Source organism: Trachypithecus francoisi, unplaced genomic scaffold, assembly GCF_009764315.1.
Source record: "Trachypithecus francoisi isolate TF-2019V2 unplaced genomic scaffold, Tfra_2.0 Lachesis_group11, whole genome shotgun sequence".
Classification (NCBI taxonomy): Eukaryota; Metazoa; Chordata; class Mammalia; order Primates; family Cercopithecidae; genus Trachypithecus; species Trachypithecus francoisi.
In genome coordinates this window covers 71,226,843-71,253,060 of record NW_022681456.1, presented here as the reverse complement: position 1 = coordinate 71,253,060, position 26,218 = coordinate 71,226,843, and the positions used below count along the sequence as shown (strand labels likewise).

The following is a 26,218-nucleotide window of genomic DNA, read 5'->3' as shown; positions in this document are numbered from 1 at the left end:
TTAGTGGGGAATGAAGAAGAAAAAAAATTCCACAACTAGGCATTTACTACAAGGATTAAACAGCTTTGCAGTAGTAATCCTTTACTACAAGGATTCTCACAGCTTTTACCTGTGAGAAGGTTTCAGAAAAATGGGTTCCAGGCCCAAGTAATCCTTCCATCTCAGCCTCCCGAGGAGCTGAGACCATAGGCATGTGCCACCATGCCTGGCTAATTTAAAAAATTTGTTATAGAGATGGGGTCTCCTTATGTTGCCCAGGCTGGTCTTGAACTCCCGGGCTCAAGTGATCCTCCCATCTCGGCCTCTCAAAGTGCCAGGATTATAGGCATCAGCCACCATGCCCAGCCTCCCATCTTTAAGTCCTAAACAATAACTGCTAGATCTAAGGCTTTCTGTTAGAGGGTAAAAACATTTTAAAAAGGAATTCATTAAAGTTGGGGGGGGCGGTGCTTTATATAGGCAGTAGTCTAAATTGAATGGATGATTGATTTATTGATTCATTTACTTATTTAGAGATGCGGTTTTGCTCTGTTGCCCAAACTGGAGTGCAGTGGCATGATTCTGGCTCACTGCACCCTCGAATTCCTGGACTCAACTGATCCTACCACCTATGCCTCCCCAAATGCTGGGATTATAGGTGTGAGCCACTGGGCTTGGCCTAAACTGGTTTTCAATTTCTTAGGTTCTTCTAACAAAGATGTAAAGGGCTTTTCTTCACCTTAAGTCCTATTTTCAAATCAAAAGTCAGAACAGGTAGAAAATGCACAAAGATGCACATAAATCTGCTTGTAGCCAAGGTTGCGAGCCAACAGCCGTGTGGGGAATTAGGGTGAAAACAAATCAGCAAATCACGTCTGACTAAAGCCATTCTCAGTTGTGGCTCCTGCATTATTCAGTACCTTCTGTGAAGTTCCATACAATTAAAAATAGCCCATTTGTGGACTGTTTATCTGCTTAGGACCACGCTAAGGCAGAGAGAGAGAGAGAGAGGCAGAGAGAGAGAGAGAGAGAGGCAGAGAGAGGCAGAGAGAGAGAGACAGAGAGAGAGAGAAGGAAAATGAGAAAGAGAACAAGAGCAAGTGTGCACGCAAGACTGAAAGAAAGTAACTGTGTGCATATAAAGTTGGATATAATCTAGTCCCTGAACTTAGCTACATTTTTTAAAAAAATTATAAAACTGGGACAATCTTTAGACATTTGCTAAATATTAAAATGTACAAGCCACTAAAACCAAACCAAACCAAAACAAGACAAACAAACAAACAAACAAAAAACAGAGCTTCCAGGGTTTGGAGAAAGAAACATAAAAAAACTAACCCCATCACACATTCTACTTACAAAGAGACGTTTGAGTGGAACCTTTACAGCCTTTGAAAGCATCTTGCCCATTAAAGTGACGATGCCTATTATCTCATTAGGAGTGCTTTTCAAAGTTAGTAACAATGAGCTGTTCTTCTCCCCCTTTGAATCAATACTAAGCATCTGCAACAAAGATACTTTTCCTTATTACAAAATCCTAGGCAGATATTTACTATTTGTTTTGACTACTTTAGATCTAATTTGCCTTTCTGGCATAGAAAGAACATAGGTACAGCCTTGCCTCAAGCTCAATCTGTTTTAAATGTGCACATCGACTGTCTGCAACAATGACCTCCCCACTTCTGTCAATTATACTTCTTTTCTTCCTTTCAGCCAATACGTAATTGCTGCCTGTCTACTATGTGTCAGGCACAGGACTAGGCACTGGTGTCCCCCTCAAGGAGACTACAGACTTGAAGAGACACATTTAAATAGGCAACTGGTGTTGTCAAAGACTTACCTTTATCCCCTGGCCTAAATCATTTAGTTTCTTACTCATTTTCGTTCCTTCTGTGTTTTCTGCTTCTATCCCTCTATTTAGTCCTTGAGACCTCACATAAATGTTGCTATGATAGTTTTTCTCTGGGTACCTGAATCTGCTTTCTCTCCTAGTCAATTTCATTCCAACTTCTCTTAGAATGGCCTTCCAAAAACATTGCTTTCATTTAATTCTCTTTCTTAGGAATATATAAGAGCACCCCATAGCCTCCCAGTAAATCTAAATTTGTCCGGCATCCCATTTTCCCTATCATGTTCTCTCAGTACCAGCCCCATCTGTCTCTCACAGTCTCTCCTCTTCTATTTGGTCATATTCCTCGATATCTTTTAGATCTACTCTTTTCATGTGTTTACAACCATATGGGTTCCTAGCCTTCCATCTTTCCAAATTCTACAATTCCCAGACTAAGCCCCATGATGCTTTGCTGAATTACACTAGCTCTCACCTTAAACTTTTCCTGTACAAATGCTGATTTTGCTAACTAAATAAAAATGGATTTACAAGAAAACCTAGTCAGGGTTGGTATGATGACCCTGGCGCATCAAAACTCCAGAACTCAGAGCTGCAAAGGTTAATCCTTTCTGATAAATCCATTCACATTTTAGAGCAGGGGTAAATTATTAGGCTTTAGAACCAGTCTCTGATGCAACTACTTAACTGCCCAGTTGCAATGTGAATGAAGGCAGTCACAGATCAAGCAAACAAATGGTAATAGCTATATTTAAAAAAATTATTTATAGAAGTAGGTGGGGTAGGCAGAATCTGACTCTTAGGTCATAGTTTGCTAACCTTGTTGTAGAGGAAGAAGAGTGGATACAGGTGAGGAACTTCTATTGGTTTGCAAAGGACAACCAGAAGTCCCTTAGATTGGCCTCTTATCTTCCCTGGGTAGCTCAACTTGTTCCCTGAAGACAGTATGTAGCCTGGAGGTAGATCCCTGGCCAAGTCATCACCATGGGAATTTGGGCTGTGATCATCTGCTATTGCTATTTTGGTCAATGTGGAAGAGATAAGAAAATCTACTTCGACTCTGTTGGAGATATGGGGAAGAAAGGGTCCACTGTCTCATTCTCGTATGTTCTTCCAGACTGGCAGGAGGCTCGCTTGTTAGGACGCCAGGGCACAAGAGCAAATCTTCACCCACACAGTGCCAGGCACTGCACTCTCATTTAATCCTTATATCAACCATAGAGTGTAAGTACCTATCATCATATCTGTTAGTCAGATAAAAGAAACGATGAGGTCTTAGTCAACTTTAGCCACTGCTCCATTCTAGAAATGGTCTTGATGCTTACACAGTTGTGTTTTTGGAATAAGAGAACCCCCTAGACAAGAGTTCTTATTTCAATTTGAATGTGATATTAATGAGAACAGCTCATTAACTTTAGCCTTGATAACGAACCTTCAAAGGATATATCTTGTTATCACTTTATCCATGGAAAAATGGGCTCTAGAGGTTAAGCAATTTAACCAACTTTGCTCATTTAGAAAAATCAGAGTCAGGATTTGAACTCAAGTCAGTCTGGCTCAATAAACCTTTGGCCATTCTACCTCTTTAATAACCCTGACCTAAACACATAAAGCTTCATGTGTTTTTAAAGCCCTCAAATGTTTGCTGCGTGTGAAGTGAGAAATCAGGTCAGTTTCACGGGGTCCAGTATCCCCAAGGAGAGCCTCGAAGAAGCAGAGAGGCAAACCAAGGCTTGTGATTTGGTCCTAAACAAAAATAGCAGAGGCAGGTGTAGCCCCTTGTCCTTCACCACAAACCCAGGTCTCTGGCTGTGCTTCCTGATCCAAACTATGTAAGTGGCTTTTTATGGTGGTGATGCTTCCTTCACACACACTGTGTGGTGCCGAGGCGGAGGAAGGCATGTTCTTACCAGCCTGTCATATTAAAGTCCCTGTAGAGCATCTTCTTTCCAAGCTCCTTTCTCTGTACCCTCCTTGGAAACTCCAAATGTGTGAACTCATTTCCCAGCAAGTGAGGCTGCATGAATGCCTAATAGCAAAAAGAAAAAGAAAAAACACATACATACACGTATTTAGAGAAACAAAATAAGAATCAAGGATGCTTTGCAAATTGAGACAGGCCATATTTTAAAAACAAGAAAATTGCCTCATATTTTAAGTAAATAGATTTCAGAATCTAACCACTAATAGAAGATGAGCACATAAAAATGAACTTACAAAGGAATGCAACTTTTTCATTTGATCTGATACATTGATTGTAACCAAATGCATAGCTGAAGGCATCAGGGAAAAAAGACTGAGATTCTCTCTGAAGCCTGGCTTTTTAGTTTTTCAAATGGTATACTGGTGAGATACGGGGTGAGAAAGCTCCCCTGACATGGCCTTTTCCACACTCATCTCACTTACATTCCTGGTTATCACGGCCTTGCCTTTGAAACCTGTGTGTGAGCTTTCACATAAACACAATGGCTCGAGTGCTGGTTGGGGCTGGATGCAGCAGACGGGAACTTTCTGTTGGACTCCCTCCAGTTTGCTCTGCAGTCATTTGATCGTGTCATTCGAAGAGTATTCTGGAGCAGATGGCTTCTCCCCCTCCCCCAAATCTCTGTTCACACTACAAAAGTCTTGAGCAAACAGCCACTTAGGGAATTGCTTTGAAACAACAGTCTCATTGTCACATTCAAAATTCAAATCTAGCATATGCAATGCTCACATATTAACTTCTCTACTCAGAGGCCACACACCGCAAGCAGGCCTGCACTAGAACTTCCCCGCATGAAGCTGTCCACCTGCTTCTGAGCAGCGTGGTGGAATGGATCTTCTCTCTTTTCTGGCAGGGAAAAGAGTGGGCAGAGCAAATCACAGCCTGGCACTGTAGGAAAGCAAGGGATCCCTGCCACCAGGCAGATGGTCAGGTCCTCAGTATATGGGTCGTAGGCATCTCCTACAGCTACTTTGCCAGGACGCAATGCCAGTGGATCTCCCACTGATTCTCATGAAGGTCTGGAGGTATTAGTTAGATATGAGTCATCTGATGCTAAGTTTTTCAGGAACCAAAGGGAGCAAGCTATATTGTCACCAGGCTGGTCATATATGCCCAGATATGGAACTCTGAGCAAGTAATTCTGGGTAGGCTTGGGGACAGGACAGGATGGGATGAGACAGGGTGACTAAGGGTGAGCAGGAGAACTGTACTTCCCGTTTGCTGTAGCCTCAACAGTTTCCAGGTCTGGCGGACATTCTGGATCACTCTGAGGGGTTCTGAAAATCCTGCTGGGAGTAAGGCTTGCGGTAGCCATGGGTATCAAGTAAGCTTAAATACAGGGGTTTACAGAGAGGTTCTCCTGGGAAGGAATGAAGCCAACTAACACTTAATAGGTCAGGTCAACAGTGGTGCTTTGGGTGAGACGAATTTGGGTGTGAATCCAAGCTCTGCTTTCATAAGCAATGTGGTTTTAGCAGGTTATTTAATTTCTCGGGCCTCAGTTTATCTGTAAATGAGATTAATTATATATCTCACACTGCTGTTTTCATGTAATGTCTATTAATATACTTATCTTAGTTGTTTCTGCTTACAAAAAATTATTATAGTCACCTAATGATTATTGAGTCCTATTATATCCTGAGTACTACACTCAGTGCTTTGTGAGTTCTCATTTCACCCTCTTAACAATCTTACAGGCAACACTGGCTACATCATTTGTGGGGCCCAGTGAAAAACAGAAAGAGGAAGCCTGTGTTCAAAATTAAGAATTTCAAGACAGGAACAGCAGAGCATTAAACTAAGCATAGCACCCTGTGCGACCGCACAAGTCACAGGCCCATGAAGCTAGTCATGCCTCCTGGGTACATACTATTTAATTCCTCTTTTATCTTGGTCCACCCGTGAAAACTAAGGAACAAAGACATAAGTGGTCAATGGACAGCAGCATCTGTTATAAGCCCTTTATGATGTTTCAGAACTTTGAGATTGTATCAGCATGAATATGACCCACTATCCAAGCTGGACTAACATGGGCTTAGGGGTTACCATGTGCCAGCCCCATACCAGACACTTGATACACCTGATCTTACTCCCCAACACTTTTACAAAGCATCAGTCACAGACTCGATTGACAAATGAGAAAACTACATCCCGGAGAGATTAAGACCTAGCCCAAGGTCATTCACCCAAGATTGGGTGGATCTTGAGCCTGAGCTTAATATCATGGTTATAACCCTCATCCTAACCATATGTTGGGCCTTTAACCTACACATACAATTTAACAAAAGATAGTAAAGGGGCCATAAGAGGCCTGTGATCTTTTGCACTTAGACCATGCAGAGTCTGAATCAGTAAACCTTGTTAAAAGAACTCACACACACAGAGCCACACACAGTATGGGCACAAGGATATCTCTGACATTTATAACATTAAATAACTAGAAGAAATCATTGAATGAATAACTCATTAAATAAACTAGCCTAAATCCAAACAAGAGAATTCTATGGCGTCACTTACAATGACACTATAGAGAATATGCAATGACACAGAGTTGTGTTAAGTGTAAAAAAGTAGGTCTTCAAACAATATGTGTGTGTGCATGAACTTGTGAGTGCTGGGTCATATACGCACAGATCTTTGTAGAAGACATACATATGTATACAGATGCTCCTCTGCTTACAGTGGGGTTACATCCCAATAAACCCATCAGAATCTGAAAATATTGTAAGTCAAAATGCATTTCATACAACTATCCTACTGACCAGAGCTTAGCCTGGCCTACCTTAAATGTGCTCAGAACACTTACATTAGCGTACAGTTGGGCAAAATTTTCTGGCAACACAGTCCACTGTAGAGTAGAAGTTGTTTACCCTCATGATTGTGTGGCTGACTAGGAGCTGCTGGCTCACTGCCACTGCGCAGCATCACAAGGGAGTATCATACCACACATCCCTAGCCTGGGAAAATATCAAAATTCAAAATCAATTTGAAGTATGATTTCTACTGAATGCACATTGCTTTCACAACATCAGAAAGTTTAAAAAAAGTAGCGTCACTTTCATTCTGTTTTGTAAAATGAAGGCTGCCCTGATTTAAAAACAAAAAATGTAAGTTGGGAACCATCTGTATACAAATGAACATGTTATGGTCTGAATGTGTCTCCTAAAATTCATGTGTTGGCAATTTAACCCCTAATGCAACAATGTTGGGAGGCAGGACTTTTGGGAGGTGTTTAGGCCACGAAGGTAGAGCCCTCGTGAATTAATGCTGCTATGAAAAAGGGCTTGTGAGAGGGAGTTCACTCTCTTGCCCTTCCACCTTCTGCCATGTGAAAACGGAGCAACAAAGCCCTTACCAGATGCTGGTGTCTTGATCCTGGGGGCTTCCCAGACCCCAGAACTGTGATAAATTTTGTTCTTTATAAATTACTCCGCCTGTAGTATTGTGATAGCAGCACCAAACAGACTAAGGCTCTGTGTGTGTGTAAATACAGATACGTGGCATTACATATGTATTATTAACAAATAGGTAAGAATCCAAAGGACATTCCTGAGCACATTTCTTAACAAACCCTGTGTCTAAGAAGGTGATGCGTGTTCCGGACACACTACCTCAAATAATGGTACCTGGGCATTTGAGGAAACTAGAAGCAGGCCATAGAAACTAGGAAGAATTCCCCTTACTCCTCCTCTAAAGCAAGCTATGAGACCTAGCTTGACCTTCCCCTGAAAATAGATCATTAAGACCTGATTCCAGAGGGGCACTGCACCATACCCAGGGGAAAGAAATATCACCCAGGGATGCCAAGATGACGCTGAACAAACAGGCCTTGATAAATACCCCTACTCCTGAGTTTATTAGCATTAGATCACACTCTTATGTCCTTTGATCAAACTTCTGTATGACTGTCCCTAAAAATACAGTTTGCCCTGTCTCCTTGGGGCTTTATTTCTGAACACATCTGTGTGACATAAGCTTATATTAAATCAATTTGTTTGCTTTTCTCTTGTTAATCTGTCTTTTGTTATAGGGGCATCAGCCATGAATGGGTAAGAAATCTCTTCTCCCCATACAAGGGTAAGTGTGGAGATTTCAGGTGCTTTGCCTCCTAACAGGAGGATGAGTGGGCCCTTTGATGGTGCTTTAAACCAGGGACACTTGGACTGTTTTTGGCTGGTATCCATTTGCCTGGGCGGCTGTATCGGAAGATCTGTTGAAGCAGATGTCTGTGGGTTAGTTGGGAACTCCTCAACAGCTTTGATAACTGCAGGGGCCACCTAACCTCTCCCTCTGAGGATGTGCAGGTTTGAAAGGGTCTTAAACATTGTGTCACTCTGAGGCACCTTCACACACAGAGCCTTTCATGATTTCCACAAACTGCTTGCTTTCTCCCAGGATAACAACAGGCTATGATATTCATATTTCATCAAACATATATGCCATTAGATGCACCATCATTTTATTACTTCTAGGAAAGAAAAAAAAATGCCAATTAAAATATATATAATTCTTTCTTCACATTTCAAATTTTAATTTTATCCTTTTCATAACAACTGAGACCTAGACACATTTTTATTATCTATTGGATATATTTAATAAGGGATATAGAAGTGAAGTATGTTGGCTAAGGTTTCAAAAACTTTTACATTTAGAATCCAGCTGCTTTCATCATTTTTCAACTCTGAATCATGAATTTTCATAATTTTCCACACAGAAGTGCTGTGTGTTTCATGAGAGCACAGTGACGCAGCATTTTTTAAATAATCCACACAGCACTGGAAGCCTCAAAGCCAAGGGTGCGGAAGTTCTTAAGCCTGCTTTGCAATGATCTAGAGCCAGCTTACTTCTGACTCCCACTTCAGGAATGTGGCTAAACAAGTCTGATTCACACCTCCTCAAACTCCTCCGCACAATTAGTTGGATCCAGTGATGCTTAACAAGCCCTTCACTTTTCTCTGCAGGATTTTCTTCCGAGCTGCGGGACACCCATCCCACAAAAGTTTGGTGTGATGGTACTCAGGTCATTCTACCCCAAAATATGGCACCTTGGCATTTGAGGAAACAGCAGAAACAGGAAAGTCTCTCAAGTTCCCCTTGTCCCTCTCCCCTGAAGCAGGTCACAGGATTCTCATTCCAGAGGTGCCCTCCCCATATCCAGAGGAAAGGAACATCTTTAACTCTGAAGACAAAGGGATACAGAAGAATCTGAACAAACAGCCTTGTTAAATTCTCCCCAGTTTATTCCCATTAGATCACACCCATTTTATCCAATTATATTTCTCCATGACTGTCCAGTCTTCCTCAAACTTAAGCATAAAAATATACAAGTTTACCTATTTCTTTAGGTCTTCAATTTCTCATAAAGTCTCCTGTGTCATGTAAAACTTATATTAAAGAGATTTGTAAAGTTTTCTCTTGCTTATCTTGTCTTTTGTTATGGGGGACCTTGTGATGGGTGAGGAAATCTTTTCCACCCCTGCAGGTGTCTGCCCTTTTAACGTTCACGTATGTCCAGGAGATGACATGTCATGTCTGTCCCCTGGCTGGCAGTAAAAATCAAATATAAAATTCAGATATGTTAAAAAACAAACAAACAGGTGACTTAGTTCTGAGGAAATACTGTCCGACTTGCCCCCCAACTGATACTGATGCCACACTCTTAGATTTCTCCATCCTTCTAATTTTTCTTCCCTCTTGCTAACTGACACAGCACAGGTGGCATGATTCATTTTCTGTCATAATCATGCTTACCATATAATTTATAAGTACACCATGTGTACCTGTGATGTATTTTTGCCACACTCTCTTTTTTAAAAAATCACCGCCCACCTCCTTACCAGCACATTCAATACCTACTGCTGTTGCATATGTCAAACCCTATGGAGTTAATGGTGTTAAAGGAACTCATCTCAAGAACTTGGTACAAACAGAGCAAACATATGGTTGCTTAATGAAAAATGAGATGCTAAAATACATGGCTGCACACAATTTGTAAAAACCTGTTGATTTTCAGAGGAAGACATTTATGCTTGTTAGTCTATCTTTTTGTGCAATCATAAAAGTCTATATATATAGTCTTACATGCACACATGTTTACACATGTACAGTCATCAAAATATTAAAAAAGGTTATCTGAGGGTTTTCTTTTTAATGTACCCATAATCATGGATATTTTGACCACTGGACACAGATTACTTTCATTTGAAAAGAAAACCCTCCAAAAATTAGTTTTTTGAGAACCCAGTGTTTAAAGCAAGTTTTAAAAGATTGTTGAGAAAAGCGTTACTGCTTCTTGTTCTAATAATTTTAGGGAAAGTCAAAATCCTGGAGAAGAGGCAACCAGGGCAGGGACCTTGCTCCAATGTGGCGATGTGGAAGCTGCAGATTCCCATCAGGCCAGCACAGATATGTTTTGTCGGCAAAAGCAGAATGGCCAAACAACTTGGGGATTTGGAAACTTCTTAGGGCCTGCCCAGAATTCAGGTGACCATGACTGGCCAGAATTACTTCATTTGTACTGGTCTGTGCCTCCGGAAGCATTGCGCAAGTCAGCATTCTGGAGTCCTGAGTCTTTAAAATGATTTCACTTTGAATTTACCATAAGCAATAAACCCAAAGTCTATAAAGTGTTGGGGCAGGAATTTGATAGTTTGCTAATAATTTCCTGGCTTTTTTCTTTGAGACAGAGTTTCACTCTTGTCACTCAGGCTGGAGTGCAATGGCGCGATCTTGGCTCACTGAAACCTCCGCCTTCTGGGTTCAAGCAATTCTCCTGCCTCAGCCTCCCGAGTAGTTGGGATTATAGGTGTACACCACCATGTCCAGCAAATTTTTGTATTTTTAGTAGAGAGGGTTTCACTATGTTGACCAGGCTGGTCTAGAACTCCTAACCTCAGGTGATTCACCTGCCTTGGCCTCCCAAAGTGCTGGGATTACAGGTGTGAGCCACCATGCCCGGTCGATTTCCTAACTTTAAACTTACAAGATGCATGGACAATTATGGTATGGTTTACTCCCCATTGTCCATAACTGAGCAGTTCATAAATATATATACATGATTAATGCCCCTTCCCAAGCCACATTTCATAGGGATGTTGGTCTATTAAAATTGTGGACCAAATCCAAGAGGGGCAAACTCACATTAACATCCCACTTCTGTCTGCAAAATAAAAATTCTGGATAGTCTCCTAAACATTCCTTATTTATCTGATATGCTGGATACATTCTGACCTTTTCTCTTTGGTGATGTTATTTGGATTTATTTATGTTAGAAACATCTGCATAGTGACGCAAGTTAGTCATATAAGCCATTGGGTATATGAGAATACCAGCTACACCTAAATGTGTTCATCATTTTTATTTTTTTATTTTTATTTTTTGAGACAGAGTCTTGCTCTGTTGCCCAGGCTAGAGTGCAGTGGTGTGATCTCAGCTCACTGCAACCTCCGCCTCCCGGGTTCAAGCAATTCTCCTGCCTCAGCCTCCTGAGTAGCTGGGATTACAGGTGCACACCACCATGTCCGGCTGATTTTTGTATTTTTAGTAGAGACAGGATTTTGCCGTGTTGACCAGCTGGTCTCGATCTCCTGGTCTTAGGTGATCCGCCTGCCTCAGCCTCCCAAAGTGCTGGGATTAGAGGCATAAGCCACTATGCCCGGCCATGTGTTCATCATTATTAAAATCTTAGCTACACTCCAGTGCCTAGCATAGCACGCAACATAGTAAAGGTGCTAAATAAGTATTTGCTAGAAGAATGAATGCAAAACATTCTGACCTGCTCTACACAATCACAACTTAGTGATTATTTAAACTATAAAATAACACAGCCTTCAATCTTTTGAAAAAGTTAAAACTGAGGCCCATATTGTATAAAAACCATCTTGGACTCACGTAGTTTAGATTTAGTTAACTTCTTATAAATTGATAGATGTCTTCCCATAAAAACACATGTGCATGGCTGCATGTGGTGTTTAAAACCCCGTGATGTTATTTTACAAATCCTAAGAATATCGAAATAATAATGCTATGTCTCTTCTTTACTTAATAAGCCTACAGATGAGAAACCTATAAATTAGCAGTTGATACTAAAATGCAATTATTATTATTATTATTATTTTTTGAGATGGAATCTTACTCTGCTGCCCAGGCTGGAGTGCAGTGATGCAATCCTGGCTCACTGCAACGTCAGCCTCCTGGGTTCAAGTGATTCTCCCACCTCAGCCTCCTGAGTAGCTGAGACTACAGGCATGTGCCACCATGCCTGGCTAATTTTGGTATTTTTAGTAAAGACGGGGTTTCACCATGTTGGCCGGGCTGGTCTTAACTTCCTGACCTCAGGTGATCCACCTGCCTTGGTCTCCCAAAGTGCTGGGATTACAGGCATGAGCCACCACGCCCAACCTTAAAATGCAATTTAAAGTGTACCAGCCCACCCTGCGATAAAAAAGAAAAAAAGGATCTCTTCTTGTACCTCCATTTTAATCCTAAATTTTGAGGTTTTCCTTCAAGGAAACACAACAGAATGCTACTAAATGAGGGGAGAGGGTGGAGGTATACCCCAAATTCATGTGTGTGCCACAAATATCACCTGGGGGAGAAAGCTTGATAACCTCTGCCCTAGCAAGACCAAAGGCAGGTAACCAAGACTCTTAGGGACTCCAAAGAGCACAGGTTTGTTAAAAAGAGAATAGGACATATCCTCGTCACTTAGTGATCTGAGCAGCTAAAAAAAGGAAACTTACAAACATGGTTATATCTGGCCAGGAACAAGGATACCTCTCAGGAAAGGATGCTGGAATAACCGACTGTGTCAGGGCAGGACACCAGAGTTGGAATAGGGGAATTGGATATCTTTTTATGGCCACTTTCCTCTCTAGTCCTGAGCAGAAACTGGTTTCAAAGGAAGAGAAGGGAGATGAGTTTGCACTGTGGAAAAATACAACAACTCCATCCCAAAGAAAGTCTCTGAGTACCTGACGGATAGAGGCATAACAGGAGGGAACAAGCCTGAAGGAAAGTCACCTTCCAGAACCTTCCAGTAAGCCTCTCACTAGGGAAGATGGAAGCCAGAAGTCTAGAGTAGGTGAGCAACCTGAACCCAAGGCTGTCTCACTCTAGAGCACATGGCCCTCAGCTCCACCTTCCCGGGCTCAGGGAGAGTTTTGAGCACCTCAGCAGGGCAAGGAGAAAAGAGTAGCTGGAAGCAGAGAACTCAGACCCCAGGGAGGGAAACTAGACCTGGTTATGGGAGGAGTCTAAGGTGACCAGGGCTCCAGTGGAGGGCTGAGCACCAGCCTTCCAGTGGACACAAAGATGGGGCTTTGAGGTTACTCCAAATTGCATGCTAGGGAATACAAAATGCTTCCTCATTTTCCTCCTCCTTTTGATCATTTTTTTTTTTTTTCCTGTTGCTTTGTGGTCAGCTGGCCAGTGAGTAGCGTCAGTCAAGGAGACTGTCCCAGGGCTTTGGGTATCCAGGCAAAGGAATTCATGCAACTAACATGTCAGCCCTTACATATGCTAAGTATCAGGGGCCAAGGGTTTGGGGCTCAAAGAACACAAAAAGAGGCCCCTCTGCTCAGAGCTTACACACACCAGTGAGGGAGGCTGAGGACAGCTTACAGGCAGAAATGCAGCCATTCGCAGGGACTAAGGAACACAGTGGGTCACACACTGAAGAGGATCAGAGAGAATCTGCAAAAGAGCTTAAGAGTTGGTCAGGCAAGAGCTCTGGGGGCAAGTGTGGCCACAGCAAAGGCAGGGAAGTAGGAGACAGCACGGCACTTGAAGGTACTCCTAGGAGAGGAGATTAGGGCAGAGAGGAGGCAGGAGTGCAGACATCGGCACCAAAGATGGCCCCTCCTGCAAAGGGTAATGTGCAGTTAAAGAAAGGATACATAGAGTTAAACAAAGCGAAACTACTGAAACTTTGCAGTGAATTATATGTGGTAAAGTGCTCTTCTCATATGCATACAAGCTGATGAAGTTTCACAAATTGAACACACCTGTGTAGCTGGCATCCAGATCAAGAAACAGAACATTACCAGCACCCTGGGACCAGCGCCCCATCATCAGGACCCCATCCAATCACTGCCACTGCCCCAAAGGGGCACTATTCCGACTTCAAGACTGGCCCTGTCTGTTTCTGTGCTTCATCTGAAATCCTACAGAATGCTGGGTATTAAGTCTGCGAAATTCATCCACGTTGTGTGTACTTGCAACTTGCTCATTCTCCATGCTGTACGTTAATTCCATCCTGTGACGATTTCATTATTTATTTACCCATTCTAGTCTCCAAGGGCATTCAGATAGTTTCCCATTTAAGCTATTACAAACAGTGCTGCTATGCACGTTCTGGTCTTTCGGTGAACATTCGTACACATTTCTGTTAGGTACACACTTAGGAGTAACACTGCTGGACCACAGCACTTTCAACTTTAGGGAGACTGCCAAACTCTTTTTCAAAGGAGTTGTTCCAATTTCCACCCCATCAGCAGAATGTGGAAAATAAGAATATTCATGTGTTAAATAAGATAAATGAGATGGCAGATTCCATGATAGAAAATCATTCGTAAAGTTCTCTAAGAACTAGAATCCTCTACCTAACACTTATACATTAATTAATTTTTTAAATGTTCAGACTTCACAGCATTTGAGAGAAAGTAATCAAAATGAGAATTTTCCGTATACAATACAAATCTTTTTTTTTTTTAATTGAGTAATCTCTCCTTTTTCTTGCCCTTGGGGGAGAAAAATCTCATCAGATTATATGAGAAGAGGATTGGAAGCCTTGCAATTCAAGATGATTTATCAAGATAGAAAGTCTAAGGTCAAGAATGAAATGAAATGAATAATGTCAGCCAAGCCACTGGTGATCACTAACGGTCACGCTAACAGTCAAATGAAACAGCTTTTCCGGAGTCAAGGCTGGCTGCCTGATTTACAGTGCAGGAATAGAATAGTTTGGTTTGGGTTAAAAAAAATGAAGAAAAAATGTGAAATGGCTGAGATCCAAATACGTATAGGTTGGATTCTTTCATAAAGAACTCTGGGTCTTAATTTGTTGTCAGAAATCTCAAAGTAACAAGAATCGAGCTTGTATGTATAAACTATTACAGAACTGAATATGAATAAAATTCTGCCTGGTTTATGAAGATTTTAAGAGAAGTTCACATTTAAATTTCTACATGATCCAGGGAACCTACTGTAAATAGAAAAAAATGCCACAATAGCTTTTAGTTTGCCATTTTATAATGAGAAAATTTGAACCTCATATGCCATTTTACTAAAGGGGGTTAAATGAGGAAGGAGGTGGGACTGGAGTGGATTTTTTAAATGACTCAGACATTCTCCTAAGGAGCAAAGCAGAGAGATGGTGAAACTGTCTCTTCTTGAATAAAGCCAGGCTTGCCGGGTTTAGCCACCTGCTCTCAAGGTTAGGTGGGATGACAAGGTGGTGCACCTGTCATTTTGACGCACCAGCACACTTGAACCTCCCCAGTTATAGCCTCCTGTCTTCAGAGCAGGTTCAGGCTTAAGGAATACTTCTCTGGAGGTAATTCTTGAGCAGAAAAAATCCCAGAGAGCCAAGCAGCACCAGGGAAACAGTAGACAAACAGAACCCGGCTTGGTGTGGAGAGCTGGGGGTAGTTCCAAGGACATTGCAAGAAATCACCTCAGATAATGTTGCACTTGTATTCATCAAATGTGTACTTGAAACCCATGTTCATCTCTTCTATACATTGCCCTTGATGAAAAACAGCTGCAAACTTGGATTATTCTGCAAGGACAGAAGGACGTTATTTGAAGATATGATGACACCGGCACATCTTAATGTAATCAAATCAGCATTTATAAATATGTCTCGGCAGAATGGAGGGAAAACGATCACTCTCACACCTCAGGGCTATGGAGGTCTCCTGAGGGAAATCCATTTCTGGCTGTGACCTGAAGCAAAGGTAGGGTGATTTCCTTGAGGTCACAGCATCAGAGCAGTACAATCTGTTGTGAAATGTCCATCAACCAGACCCCCTTCCCTCCTATCAGAGCCTTGACTCTACCAAAACATTCTGTCCAGCTTGGTGAAGCCCCTTAAATATTTTATTTCAACCACCCTGGAAACATTAAAAACAAAACCCAGCAACAGAAGAGCAAGGGTTAGTCACGACTGAGGATCATCAGCTCTCCCTGGCACTGGGGCAGGAGTGCCCGTCCCTTGAACTCCTCATCACACACCTGCCACATTCCGTGTGAACACGTCAAACCCTCAAGCCTGCTCAATTAATCACCCTGCCTGGGAATCTATGAAACAAAGTTCACATTACCCAGAGAGCCGCAGGAAGGGCCCTCTGAGGTCAGAATGCAAGACCAAACAAAATTAATGTGCCTGCCACATCCATCATCTTGTAATCTGCTTCCAGTTCTATAATCCCCGAATGTCCAGACTGTGCATACCAAGAACACTGAACATTCTTCTTCGATGTGGATCAAAATGCTTCATGTAGAAAGGACTCTGATCACCTTCTCCACTAGCAAGAAAAGCATTAACCATTTCTACAAGTCAAACAGACCCGGACTGCAGACATCTGCTCAATGCAAGTGGCTAGGGACCCAGAAGTCTTCATGACTCTATCATAGATGTTTCTTCATATACCCTAAAAATAAAATTTGATTTGGCCTAAGAAGAAGGAATACACTGTTTATTTTTCAGTGACTACTAACTGGTGAGGCCCCGTAAAGAAGATGATACAACTATCATTGTACTGAACTATTTTGTAATCAGTCAAGGGAATGAATGTTTAAAATAATGAATCAGTAGGATTACATGCATTTAAAATTATAACACAGTATATTGTATTTCATATTACCATGCAATTACTTTTCATTTTAATTTCTGAGCATGCTATGAGTACCTAAAAGGAAGTATTGCTACGCATTTCATTCAGGAAGAAAGGAGATTCAGAGACGTAGTGTGAGGGGAAGCTAGAGGTCGCATGACTCATGACTGGCCTGGGCTGGGAGAAATCCACATCACACTCCCATTTTCCTCTCAAAGTTGAGACTATTTTCTCCACCCCTCTCCCCACCAAGGTAGAGTCTTGCTCTGTTGCCCAGGCTGGAGTTGCAGTGGCACGATCTCAGCTTACTGCAACCTCCGCCTCCTGGGTTCAAGCAATTCTCCTGCCTCAGCCTCTTGAGTAGCGGGGATTACAGGTGCCCGCCACCACACCCAGCTAAATTTTTTTGGTATTTTTAGTAGAGACGGGGTTTCACCATGTTGGCCAGGCTGGTCTCGAACTCCTGACCTTGTGATCTGCCCACCTTGGCCTCTCAAAGTGCTAGGATTACAGGTGTGAGCCACTGTGCCTGGCCAATACTATTTTCAAGATTTTACACTGTTAATCTCTAATTCCCTCAAATATTTTACCATAAAGATTTCACCATTAGATTATTTTATGCTATGAGTATTCTAACTCAGGGTATTTTATGTTCTGATCATTTAAACTCCTGATGTCTGAGGAGAAATGTTTTTAGTTATAAACTGGAGCAACCCATTTGATTTAGGAGTAAGGATTAAAAAGGATATGGACAGCGTTCTCACCTTTTACAAATTCAGACATTAGATTCGGTTCTGTGAATTCATAGTGTCCACACTGAGTATTCAAGAGCGACACCAAATTATGCATTAATCTTAGCAACGTTAGAAATGGCTCTTAAATAAAAACGAGAAAAAAATTATCCTGGTTTGCAGGCCAGTGGGATTTTTGCTACAGACTCAATGTATCTCCCCAAAACTCACATGTTGAAGCCAGATCCCCAGTGTGATGGTATTTAGATGTGGAGCCTTTGGGAAGTGATTAGGTCATAAGGGTAGAGCCCTCATAAATGGGATTAGTGCCCTTATAAAACAGGCTCCAAGGCTGGGCACGGTGGCTCAAGCCTGTAATCCCAGCACTTCGGGAGGCCGAGGCAGGCAGATCAGGAGGTCAGGAGATGGAGACCATCCTGGCTAACACGGTGAAACCCCGTCTCTACTAAAAATACAAAAAATTAGCCGGATGTGGTGGTGGGCACCTGTAGTCCCAGCTTCTTGGGAGGCTGAGGCAGGAGAATGGCATGAATCCAGGAGGCAGAGGTTGCAGTGAGCTGAGATCGTGCCACTGCACTCCAGCCTGGGCGACAGAGCAAGACTCCATCTCAAAAAAAAAACAACAACAACAACAACAACAAAACAACCAAAAAAGAGGCTCCAGGGAGCATTCTTGTCCCTTCTGCCACGTGAAGTTTTTTTTTGTTGTTTTTTGTTTTAAAAAAAAGATGGTCGTCTACAAACCAGGAAGTAGAGCCCTCACCAGACCTTGACTCTACCAGCACCTTGATGTTAGACTTCTCAGCCTCCAAATCTGTGAGAAATTAATTCTGTTGTTTGTCAACTACCCAGTTTATGGTATTTTGCTACAGCAGCCCAAACAGATGAAGACAGGTTTGTAGTGGTAAGACTTTAATTCCTCAGACAATAGCTCAATGAGTAGTACTGTACGTCACAAAACAGTACGGCCTGGATTAGTCCTTACACAGCCTTCTGAAGTTTTCTATCCCATTACTGATGAAGAAATAGGGAGTCATTGAAGTTCCCTGTGGAAATTACATACACTTACGTGACAAAGCTGAGATCTGAAGCCACATGCATCTTATTTCAGCCATCCCGAAATATACTGCTGACATTTGGGAATCTGAAAATGTCAGCATTCCTATACTTCCCCCAACCAAGTTAACCTCCCAGGTCCATTCTTGTAACATGAAAAGATGAAATCATTTTCAAACAGAAAGTGCAAAAAGTTAACTTATTATTCATTGCCTCTCATAGGAAAACAGCAACCTGAATAGGGAATGTGTTTTAGGAAAGAGCAGGAGGTAGGCTGTGCATGGTGGCTCACGCTTATAACCCCCAGCAATTTGGGAGGCTGAGGTGAGAGGACTGGTCAAGCCCAGGAGTTTAAGACTAGCCCTGGCAACATGGTGAGACCCCCATCTCTACAAAAGAAAAAAATAATTAGCCAGGCATGGTGGCGCAACTGCAGTCCTAGCTAAACAGAGGCTGAGGTATGAGGATTGCTTGGGCCTAGAACGTTGAGGCCACGGTAAGCCATGGTTGTGCTACTATAATCTAGACTGGACGACAGAGTGAGACCCTGTCTCAAAACAAAAAACAAAAACACAATGGGAGGTGATGAAGATAGGGTATGGAGGCAAAGATTTCATACTCTGCTGTGAAATATTTGGGTGGAGGGCAGAAGAGAAAGGACTGTTTGGTAATAATCTAGAAGGCAATATGAATATTGTTTTTAATCTTTTTTTTTTTTTTAAAGAGACAAGGTCTCACTCTGTCACCCCGGCTGCCCCAGGAGTGCAGTGGTGCAGTCTCGGTTCACTGCAACCTCTGCCTCCTGGGCTCAAGAGATCCTCCCACTTCAGCCTCCCGAGTAGCTGGGACTACAGGCACACACCACCATGCCTGGCTCATTTTTTTTTTTTTTTTTTGGATTTGTTTTGTAGAGACAGCATTTTGCCATGTTGCTCAGACTGGTCTTGAACTCCTGGTCTCAAGCGATCCTCCCACTTTAGCCTTCCAAAGTGCTACAGGCGGGAGCCACTGTGCTCAGCCTGTTTTTAATCTTTCATTCAGTAAACAGATACTGATTCCATATCTCCTCTGTGCCAGGGGCTATGTTGAATACTGGCAATATGAGGTGACTAAGGTAAGTGGCCCGCCCTCCAGAACTCAGTCTGAAGAGAGGGAGAGACCTGAACAAGCAACACCATACACAGAGAGCCACACTACAGGGATGTGCATGCTGTGGTACAAGCACTGGGGACTGACTCCTTAGGAGGATTAGGGGACACTTTGCAGAAGAAGTGACATTTGTGCTGGGGTCTCAAAGAATGAAAAGGAGTTTTCCTGACAGAAAAGAAAGACAAGGCCATCCAGGCAGACCATACTTCCAAAGGCATGGGGGTGAGAGATCAGAGAAATCATGATATGTCCTGGAAATAGAAGGTAGTTCTCTGTGGCTAGAGCATGGGATGCCTGGTGGCAGTCATGGTGGTAGCAAGATTGAGATAGGACTGGAGATGTGGGCAGGGGCCAGGATTTCAGGACGGCCAAGAAGGGCAGTCTGCATCCTGTAAATTGTGGGGAGCCAAAGGCTTTTAGACAAGGGAGTGACAAGGTGCATAATAAGGTCACTTGGATAGCCTTGCGGAATAGAGTGGACAAAGTCAGACAGGTGGCAGAGAGGCCAGTTATAATTAATTCTACTTGGAGGGACCCTTGCAGCTCAAAGGCCCTTGGTGGCCCTATCATCTAGCTCTCCATTTCACAAGTGATAAACCGAGGTCAGGAAAGGTTAAGAAACTTGCGCAAAACTATCCAGCTGGTAACACAGCTGGGGCCAGAATGAAGATCTGTTGGTTGCGGTGGGGTCCCTTCCACTGGCCTAGACTACCAAAGAAAATGATGAGGTCTGAAGCCTGATTCCCTAGTAGTGGTTGCAAGTTTATCAGCTTAGGACACCACCACAAAGGTTAGAAAGCAACAGCAGGTGAAAGACTGAAGTACTGTTTTTACAATCATTTTGGATTCCTGCTATCTTATACACCAAATAAGTAGTTAAAGCGACACAGTTCATAGAATAAAACGAACGAAAACACAGACATGGAATGGAGGGAAAGTGCAGAGTTACTTTCTAAATCAATCAAATTAATTAAATCCTAACCACACATACTGAAATGCAGAGACGCGAACAAAGTCCTTTTTGAGTAGCCTGGATCAATTCTTTCCTAAGAGCAGATGGGCACTATTTTAGCTGTGTTGTCTACAAAGAAATCCAGTTGGCAAGAAAATATTTCATCCACAGAAGTACGATTCACAGGGTTAGTCCTTAGAGGTATCTGCCCCAAAGTCACCTGGGATGATTACCAGAGTCACTTTAAACTGAGATTCTAAGCCTAATACCCTTACTCCTGGAATTTGAAGACAAAGAAGTGAGTCTATTCTGTTTCCCAGAAGACTGAGTCCGCTCATAATTTCATTCCAAAGAGAATAATCTACATAGAGAACTTACTTTCAGGATAGAAACAGATTTTCTGACACCTGCACCTTTCCCAAAGGGCCTGTAAGACTTCATACCTGAGCATGAACTAGTGGCGTGTCTGCAGAGACCTTAGAGCTGCCGTATCGGCAGATTCTTCCTCACCACGGGAATCAGACCAAGTTCCCTGTTTGAGTTAAAGTGTGTAGCAGGCCATGGAAGAAGGTATCTGTGTTTTTCGAAACTGCATCTCACATTGTACATAAGAAGCCATTAAAAACAAAAAAAAAAAAAACAAAAAAAACCAAACCAGAGCACACCATGTTTTCAATTGGTCACAGATGGGAGAAAATCAGCCACAATAATAAATTCATGGAGGTGGAGTGTGTCGTCACACACGAAGCCAGGATGTGTGATCCAGAAGGTGTGTGGGGGGGGAGTTAATACCATATGTCATTTGAATGCAGTGAGCCTGCTCCCATGTCAGTAGCAACGTGTTCCTCCAGAACAGCTCCGATGCCATCCCTGATGCCACTGCCCTCTGCCAAGCCTAGATGACGCTTACCAGGTACTGAAGTCGCTGGCGCTCCGTCTCGGGGGTAAATTCTGAAGACATGGGGATAATTTCTCCATTTCTGACGATTATGGCCCTGAAATGGTGAAAATGCATTGTCAGTAGCCAATCTCATAAATGCTCCAATTCTGTCACAACCATTGCTTGGTTCAGATCACACATGAAATGCCAAGAGATGTTTCTGTTCTCCCACTTGCAAGGGTTCACCATTCCCAGCTCTGGATCCCTCACCACATGAGAGGCATCTCTCTTTTAAGTGCATTGCATTCCAGTCAGCTTATGTTTACATTTTCTGCTAGTTGGAAGTGTGCCTCAATGCTCCAGCACCAAGCATACTTCTTTGCACATAACAAATGCTCAGTGAATAAATGGATGGATGGATGGATGAATGAATGAATGATGCAACAGAGTCCTGCTCTAGCCCAGGGTTATCCAATAGCACCTTCTGTGATCATGTTTTTGTCTGTGCAGTCTAATATGGCAGGCACTAGCCGCATGTGGGTACTAAGCACTTAAATTGTGGTTAGTGCAGGCAAGGAACTGAATTTTTCATTTTATTGAAGTTTAATGAACGTAGCTTTAAGTTTAAGCAGTGACACATGGCTAGTGTTGAATGTCTTTGACAGCGCAGCTCCACATCCCTGTTACTCAAATGATCCTGTGGGCCAGCAGCATTGGCTTCACCTGGGAGCTTGTAAGAAATGCAGAATCTCAGGTTCCACCCAACTTACTGTATCAGAATCTGCATTGTAATAAGATCCCCTGGTGATTCATAAGCACATCAAAACCTGAGAATGTGTGGCCTAAACTGTTGAGTTTCTAGGGTGATACCCTGGGTCCAGGAAAAAAACAAACAAACAAAACCCCCAAAAAAACCCACTCATCTCAAGGCTCAGGAAACTCATACACTCCAAAAAAATGTATCTAAGAGCTATTGCCGGCCGGGCGCGGTGGCTCAAGCCTGTAATCCCAGCACTTTGGGAGCCGAGACGGGCGGATCACGAGGTCAGGAGATCGAGACCATCCTGACTAACACAGTGAAACCCCGTCTCTACTAAAAAATACAAAAAACTAGCCGGGCGAGGTGGCGGGCGCCTGTAGTCCCAGCTACTCGGAGCTGAGGCAGGAGAATGGCGTGAACCCGGGAGGCAGAGCTTGCAGTGAGCTGAGATCCGCCACTGCACTCCAGCCTGGGCGACAGAGCGAGACTCTGTCTCAAAAAAAAAAAAAAAAAAAAAAAAAAAAAAAAAAAAAAAAAAAAAAAGCTATTGCCCAGTCAAGGACTTTTGAGGGAACAGCATTCCCCGAAGCAGATGTCTACAGGAGAGGCTGTGGGATCGATAACCATGAGCAACCTTCCCTGGGCTTATCCCCAGCGGTGCCTCCTGTTCTCAGACCTACTGATTCCAAAGTGGTTCCTGACAGCCACTTTGCAGCTATCGATCGGTTGTGGCAGAATGTTGTCATTTCTACAACAAATGGAAGTGGCTTGGGGAATTGCATTCTATATGAACCCAACTGCTCCCAGGCATGAGGGAGCTAGAGACCTGAGACCTGACATGCTTCTCAGTGAGGAGCCACCAACATGGGAAATGCCTTCGATCAGCTCAGATCTGAGTGGATGCCTCCTTCATTCTAGGGAGGCTGCATTATTTGTGCCAAGAGGCCTCTGGGCATCCCTCCCTCCCAATGCAGAGGCAGTCTCTGACTTGGAAACAATCCCTATAAATTGCTGCAGCTGTCATGACCCCATCCCCAACCCCTCACCACCTGTGCCCTAGTTGCTGCTGTCATAGAAACAGGAAAGGGTAGGGGGTACGTCCAGGAAGGGAAGGAATGATGACAAAAATCTTAGGGGCTTTAGAGAACTTATGACTCTAGGCAAAAAAAAAAAAAAAAAAAACAGTGGAAGCTGTGAGAAAATGGAAAAGTTTAGGGGAACTGACTGTTAGAAGATGAGGCCTCTTTGAATACTCCCTATCACTTTTATTATGCTGTCTGAAATACGACAAGTTAAAGATCCCTTCTTATAAAAAGGAGCCACTTGGAAAATGCAATCACTATTACCCCACCCCCACTAAGGTGTTATCCACCATTCACAGATCAGCGTGAATTAATTCCAATGGTCTTTGTTCTAATTACCAGGTGAGTATGACTATAATAAGGGAGTCATACTATAATAAGGGAGTAGGAGTTTTGACAGGATGGAGAAACACAGGAGAATTTGAAGGGGGCGGGGTCAGGAAATTCTAGGTTTGGCCCTAATCTTACAGGATCTAGAGGGCCCCTGAGAATCCGGGGAGCTGGAGTGAAAGTTATTATGTGATAAATTCCAAAGGTAATCTCCTCTTTCAAGATTTTGCCTAAAGCTACTCTTAACTTTTTCCTGTTTTTCTGCACGGGCCCTGAATTGCAGTTGAATTCCCAGGCGTGGACTAGGAAGAGCCAGCATGCCCAATCAGGCCATGAAAGCAGCTCCTCTAGGAACTGAGTGTCAGGAGCTCAGGTGCCTGGTGACTCCAAAGACTTAGGTCATGCCTGTCACAGAGCAGGGGACCACTGAATGTTTGTTGACTAGAAGAGCAGATGAAAGAACTCAGAAGAAACTGTTCCTTGAATTTGAGGCAGGAAGAGAAAAGAACTAAAAAGCAGATGTTCATTTAACCAAGTCACATGGGGTGATTTTACAGAGGAAAGAGGGGCCTTCAGCAAGACATTCACTGCTCCTCAGCCATCTTTTCCTCTTCTCTTCCCGACCATAGTTTGTCTGTCACTTCCCACACGGGGTTCTCCCAATGTCAGTTACTCCCACTCCTGTATTTCTGACCTCTCTTTCCACTGGATCTCTGCCCATAGAACAAAACCGTGCTACAGCATTCTGTTTAAAATCAAAGCAAAACCAAAACCAAACAGATGATACTCTCCTAATCCAAACTCCACCTTTGAAAAGTCCATTTTTCTTTCCTAAGAACCTAAGCCTCATAAATTGATGATAATCTACATTCAGGGTCTATCTACTTCCTCACCTCGCATGGATCCCTCAAACAGAAGTAAATTAACTTCTTGCCTTCCTCTACACCCAGCTACTGTCACCTGAGTCAACAAACGGCCCTTTTGTTGCTACATCCCTTTGGCATGTCATGGTTCTGATCTCCCAGGCAGCATCTGACTGTCTCTTAACCCTGGCACCAGGGATACAGCTTCTCCTGGTTTCCCTCCTAACTCCCAGGACATTCTCTCTTCGACTTCTCCATCCCTTCTTTGGTGTTGTGGACTAGGATTCTGTCTCACTATTTTCCCTGGGTGCTCTCATTCCCTAACTCCTCAGCCACCAAGGTTAGGTTAGGTTGGGTTAGATCACTATCCCTCCATAAGTGTTCCCTTAGCCTGGTCCCTCTCTTAATACAGAACTCATCATATTTTATAATTGATTACTTAACTATCTGCTTTCCATGCTAGCGTGTAAGCTGGACAAGAACCATGCCTGTCTTGATTAACACTGCAGCCCTACTATTGCAACCAGTGCCAGGCCATTGTAGGCAGTGCTATGTAATTTCAGGGTCCAGTGCAAAATAAAAACACAGGGCCCCCTGATAAAAAATGGAGAATTTCAAGACAGCCACAGCAGAGCATTACACCAAATGTGAGGTCCTTCTGAGAGCAGGGCCTTGTGTGGTGCGCAGGTTGCATGCTCACAGATAGCCCTGAATGTATACTCTTAATATTTACTGAATGGATAAATAGCTTCAACAACAACATACGCTGGTGAGTCCAGACAACCTATCTAGCCCACACATCTCTGTTGTGCTCGGCCTGGAACAGCCAACTCCCAACAGATATATCCACTTCAATATATTCACTGGCATTTCATACTTAATAAGACACAAAATTAATGATCCTGTCCCCAGCCCCCTCCCAAATCTGTCTTCTAGTATGCTCTGTCTCTGGGAACAACACAATTTTCCACCCAGTTGCTTGTCTCAGAAGACAGACAGCCATTCTAGACTCCTCCCTTTTCTCACCCCACATGTCCAAATAGGCACCCAGGCGTGTAGATTTCACCTCCTCAGCAGCACAAGAATCCCTCTCTTTCTTTATTCCTGGTAGTGCCTTGGTTCTGGTTTCCATCAGAGCTTATCTACATGACTCAGGAGCTCTCCACTGCTTCCTCAGCCCCTCTTCTGCCCTCCTGTGCCCCGTGCTTCATAGGGTCACAAAGGTGATGTTAAAGCGTTGCTCTCATTGTGCCACATCCCCTATCTAAAGCCCTGCGATGGCTTCCCAGCTTTTCCAGTTTCCTTTGTTATCTGGTTCTTGCCTGTATTTCTCACTTTAACCTCACTCTTGCTACTCCCTTCACATCTGCTTCTCCCTTCTCATGGCCAGCCCATTTCTCTGAGTCAGCTCAGAACACCTTCTGTTGTCCTCCTGGCCTACCCTCCATGCCCCTTCTTTGTGACCCTGTGGTGTCATATGCCTAGCTGTACCCTTACCAGTCCTTGCTATGACTGTTGGCTTCCATGGCTGTCTTGAACCACCCAGCGGATATTTTCCAAGCAGAGTCTATGTCGTTGTCTCTGAACCTCCAGTGCTCAGTGCCTAGCACCTGGCAGATGTGCAACAACTGCTTGCTGATGGATAAGTGGCTAAATAGATGAAAAGGGAGCTGGACTTGGGAGGAACAGAAGAATCCAGAAATGATGGCTCTAAGTAAGACTTTCCTTAGTAGCAACATTATATAA

General features: G+C 43.1%; 1 protein-coding gene and 1 long non-coding RNA gene across 7 annotated transcripts in view; one reads left to right on the top strand and one right to left on the bottom strand.

Moving 5' to 3' along the window:
- The window catches only part of PPM1H (protein phosphatase, Mg2+/Mn2+ dependent 1H), a 349,098-nt gene that overhangs the window by 131,426 nt on the left and 191,454 nt on the right, over positions 1-26,218 (bottom strand). For all 6 annotated transcript variants that reach the window (XR_004439771.1, XR_004439770.1, XR_004439769.1 and 3 more), the window contains exons 6-7: positions 21,468-21,552; positions 3,739-3,857 (exon numbers count right to left, since the gene is read on the bottom strand). Coding sequence is in view for 3 of the 6 variants with exons in the window: in XM_033221424.1 (XP_033077315.1) it covers positions 3,739-3,857; positions 21,468-21,552 (204 nt within the window). In the remaining 3 variants the exon portion in view is untranslated. The remainder of the gene's footprint in view (positions 1-3,738; positions 3,858-21,467; positions 21,553-26,218) is intronic.
- LOC117089836 lies at positions 8,730-9,222 on the top strand. Its single transcript, XR_004439773.1, has 2 exons — positions 8,730-8,824; positions 8,926-9,222. It is a non-coding gene; the product is annotated as an uncharacterized LOC117089836 (long non-coding RNA).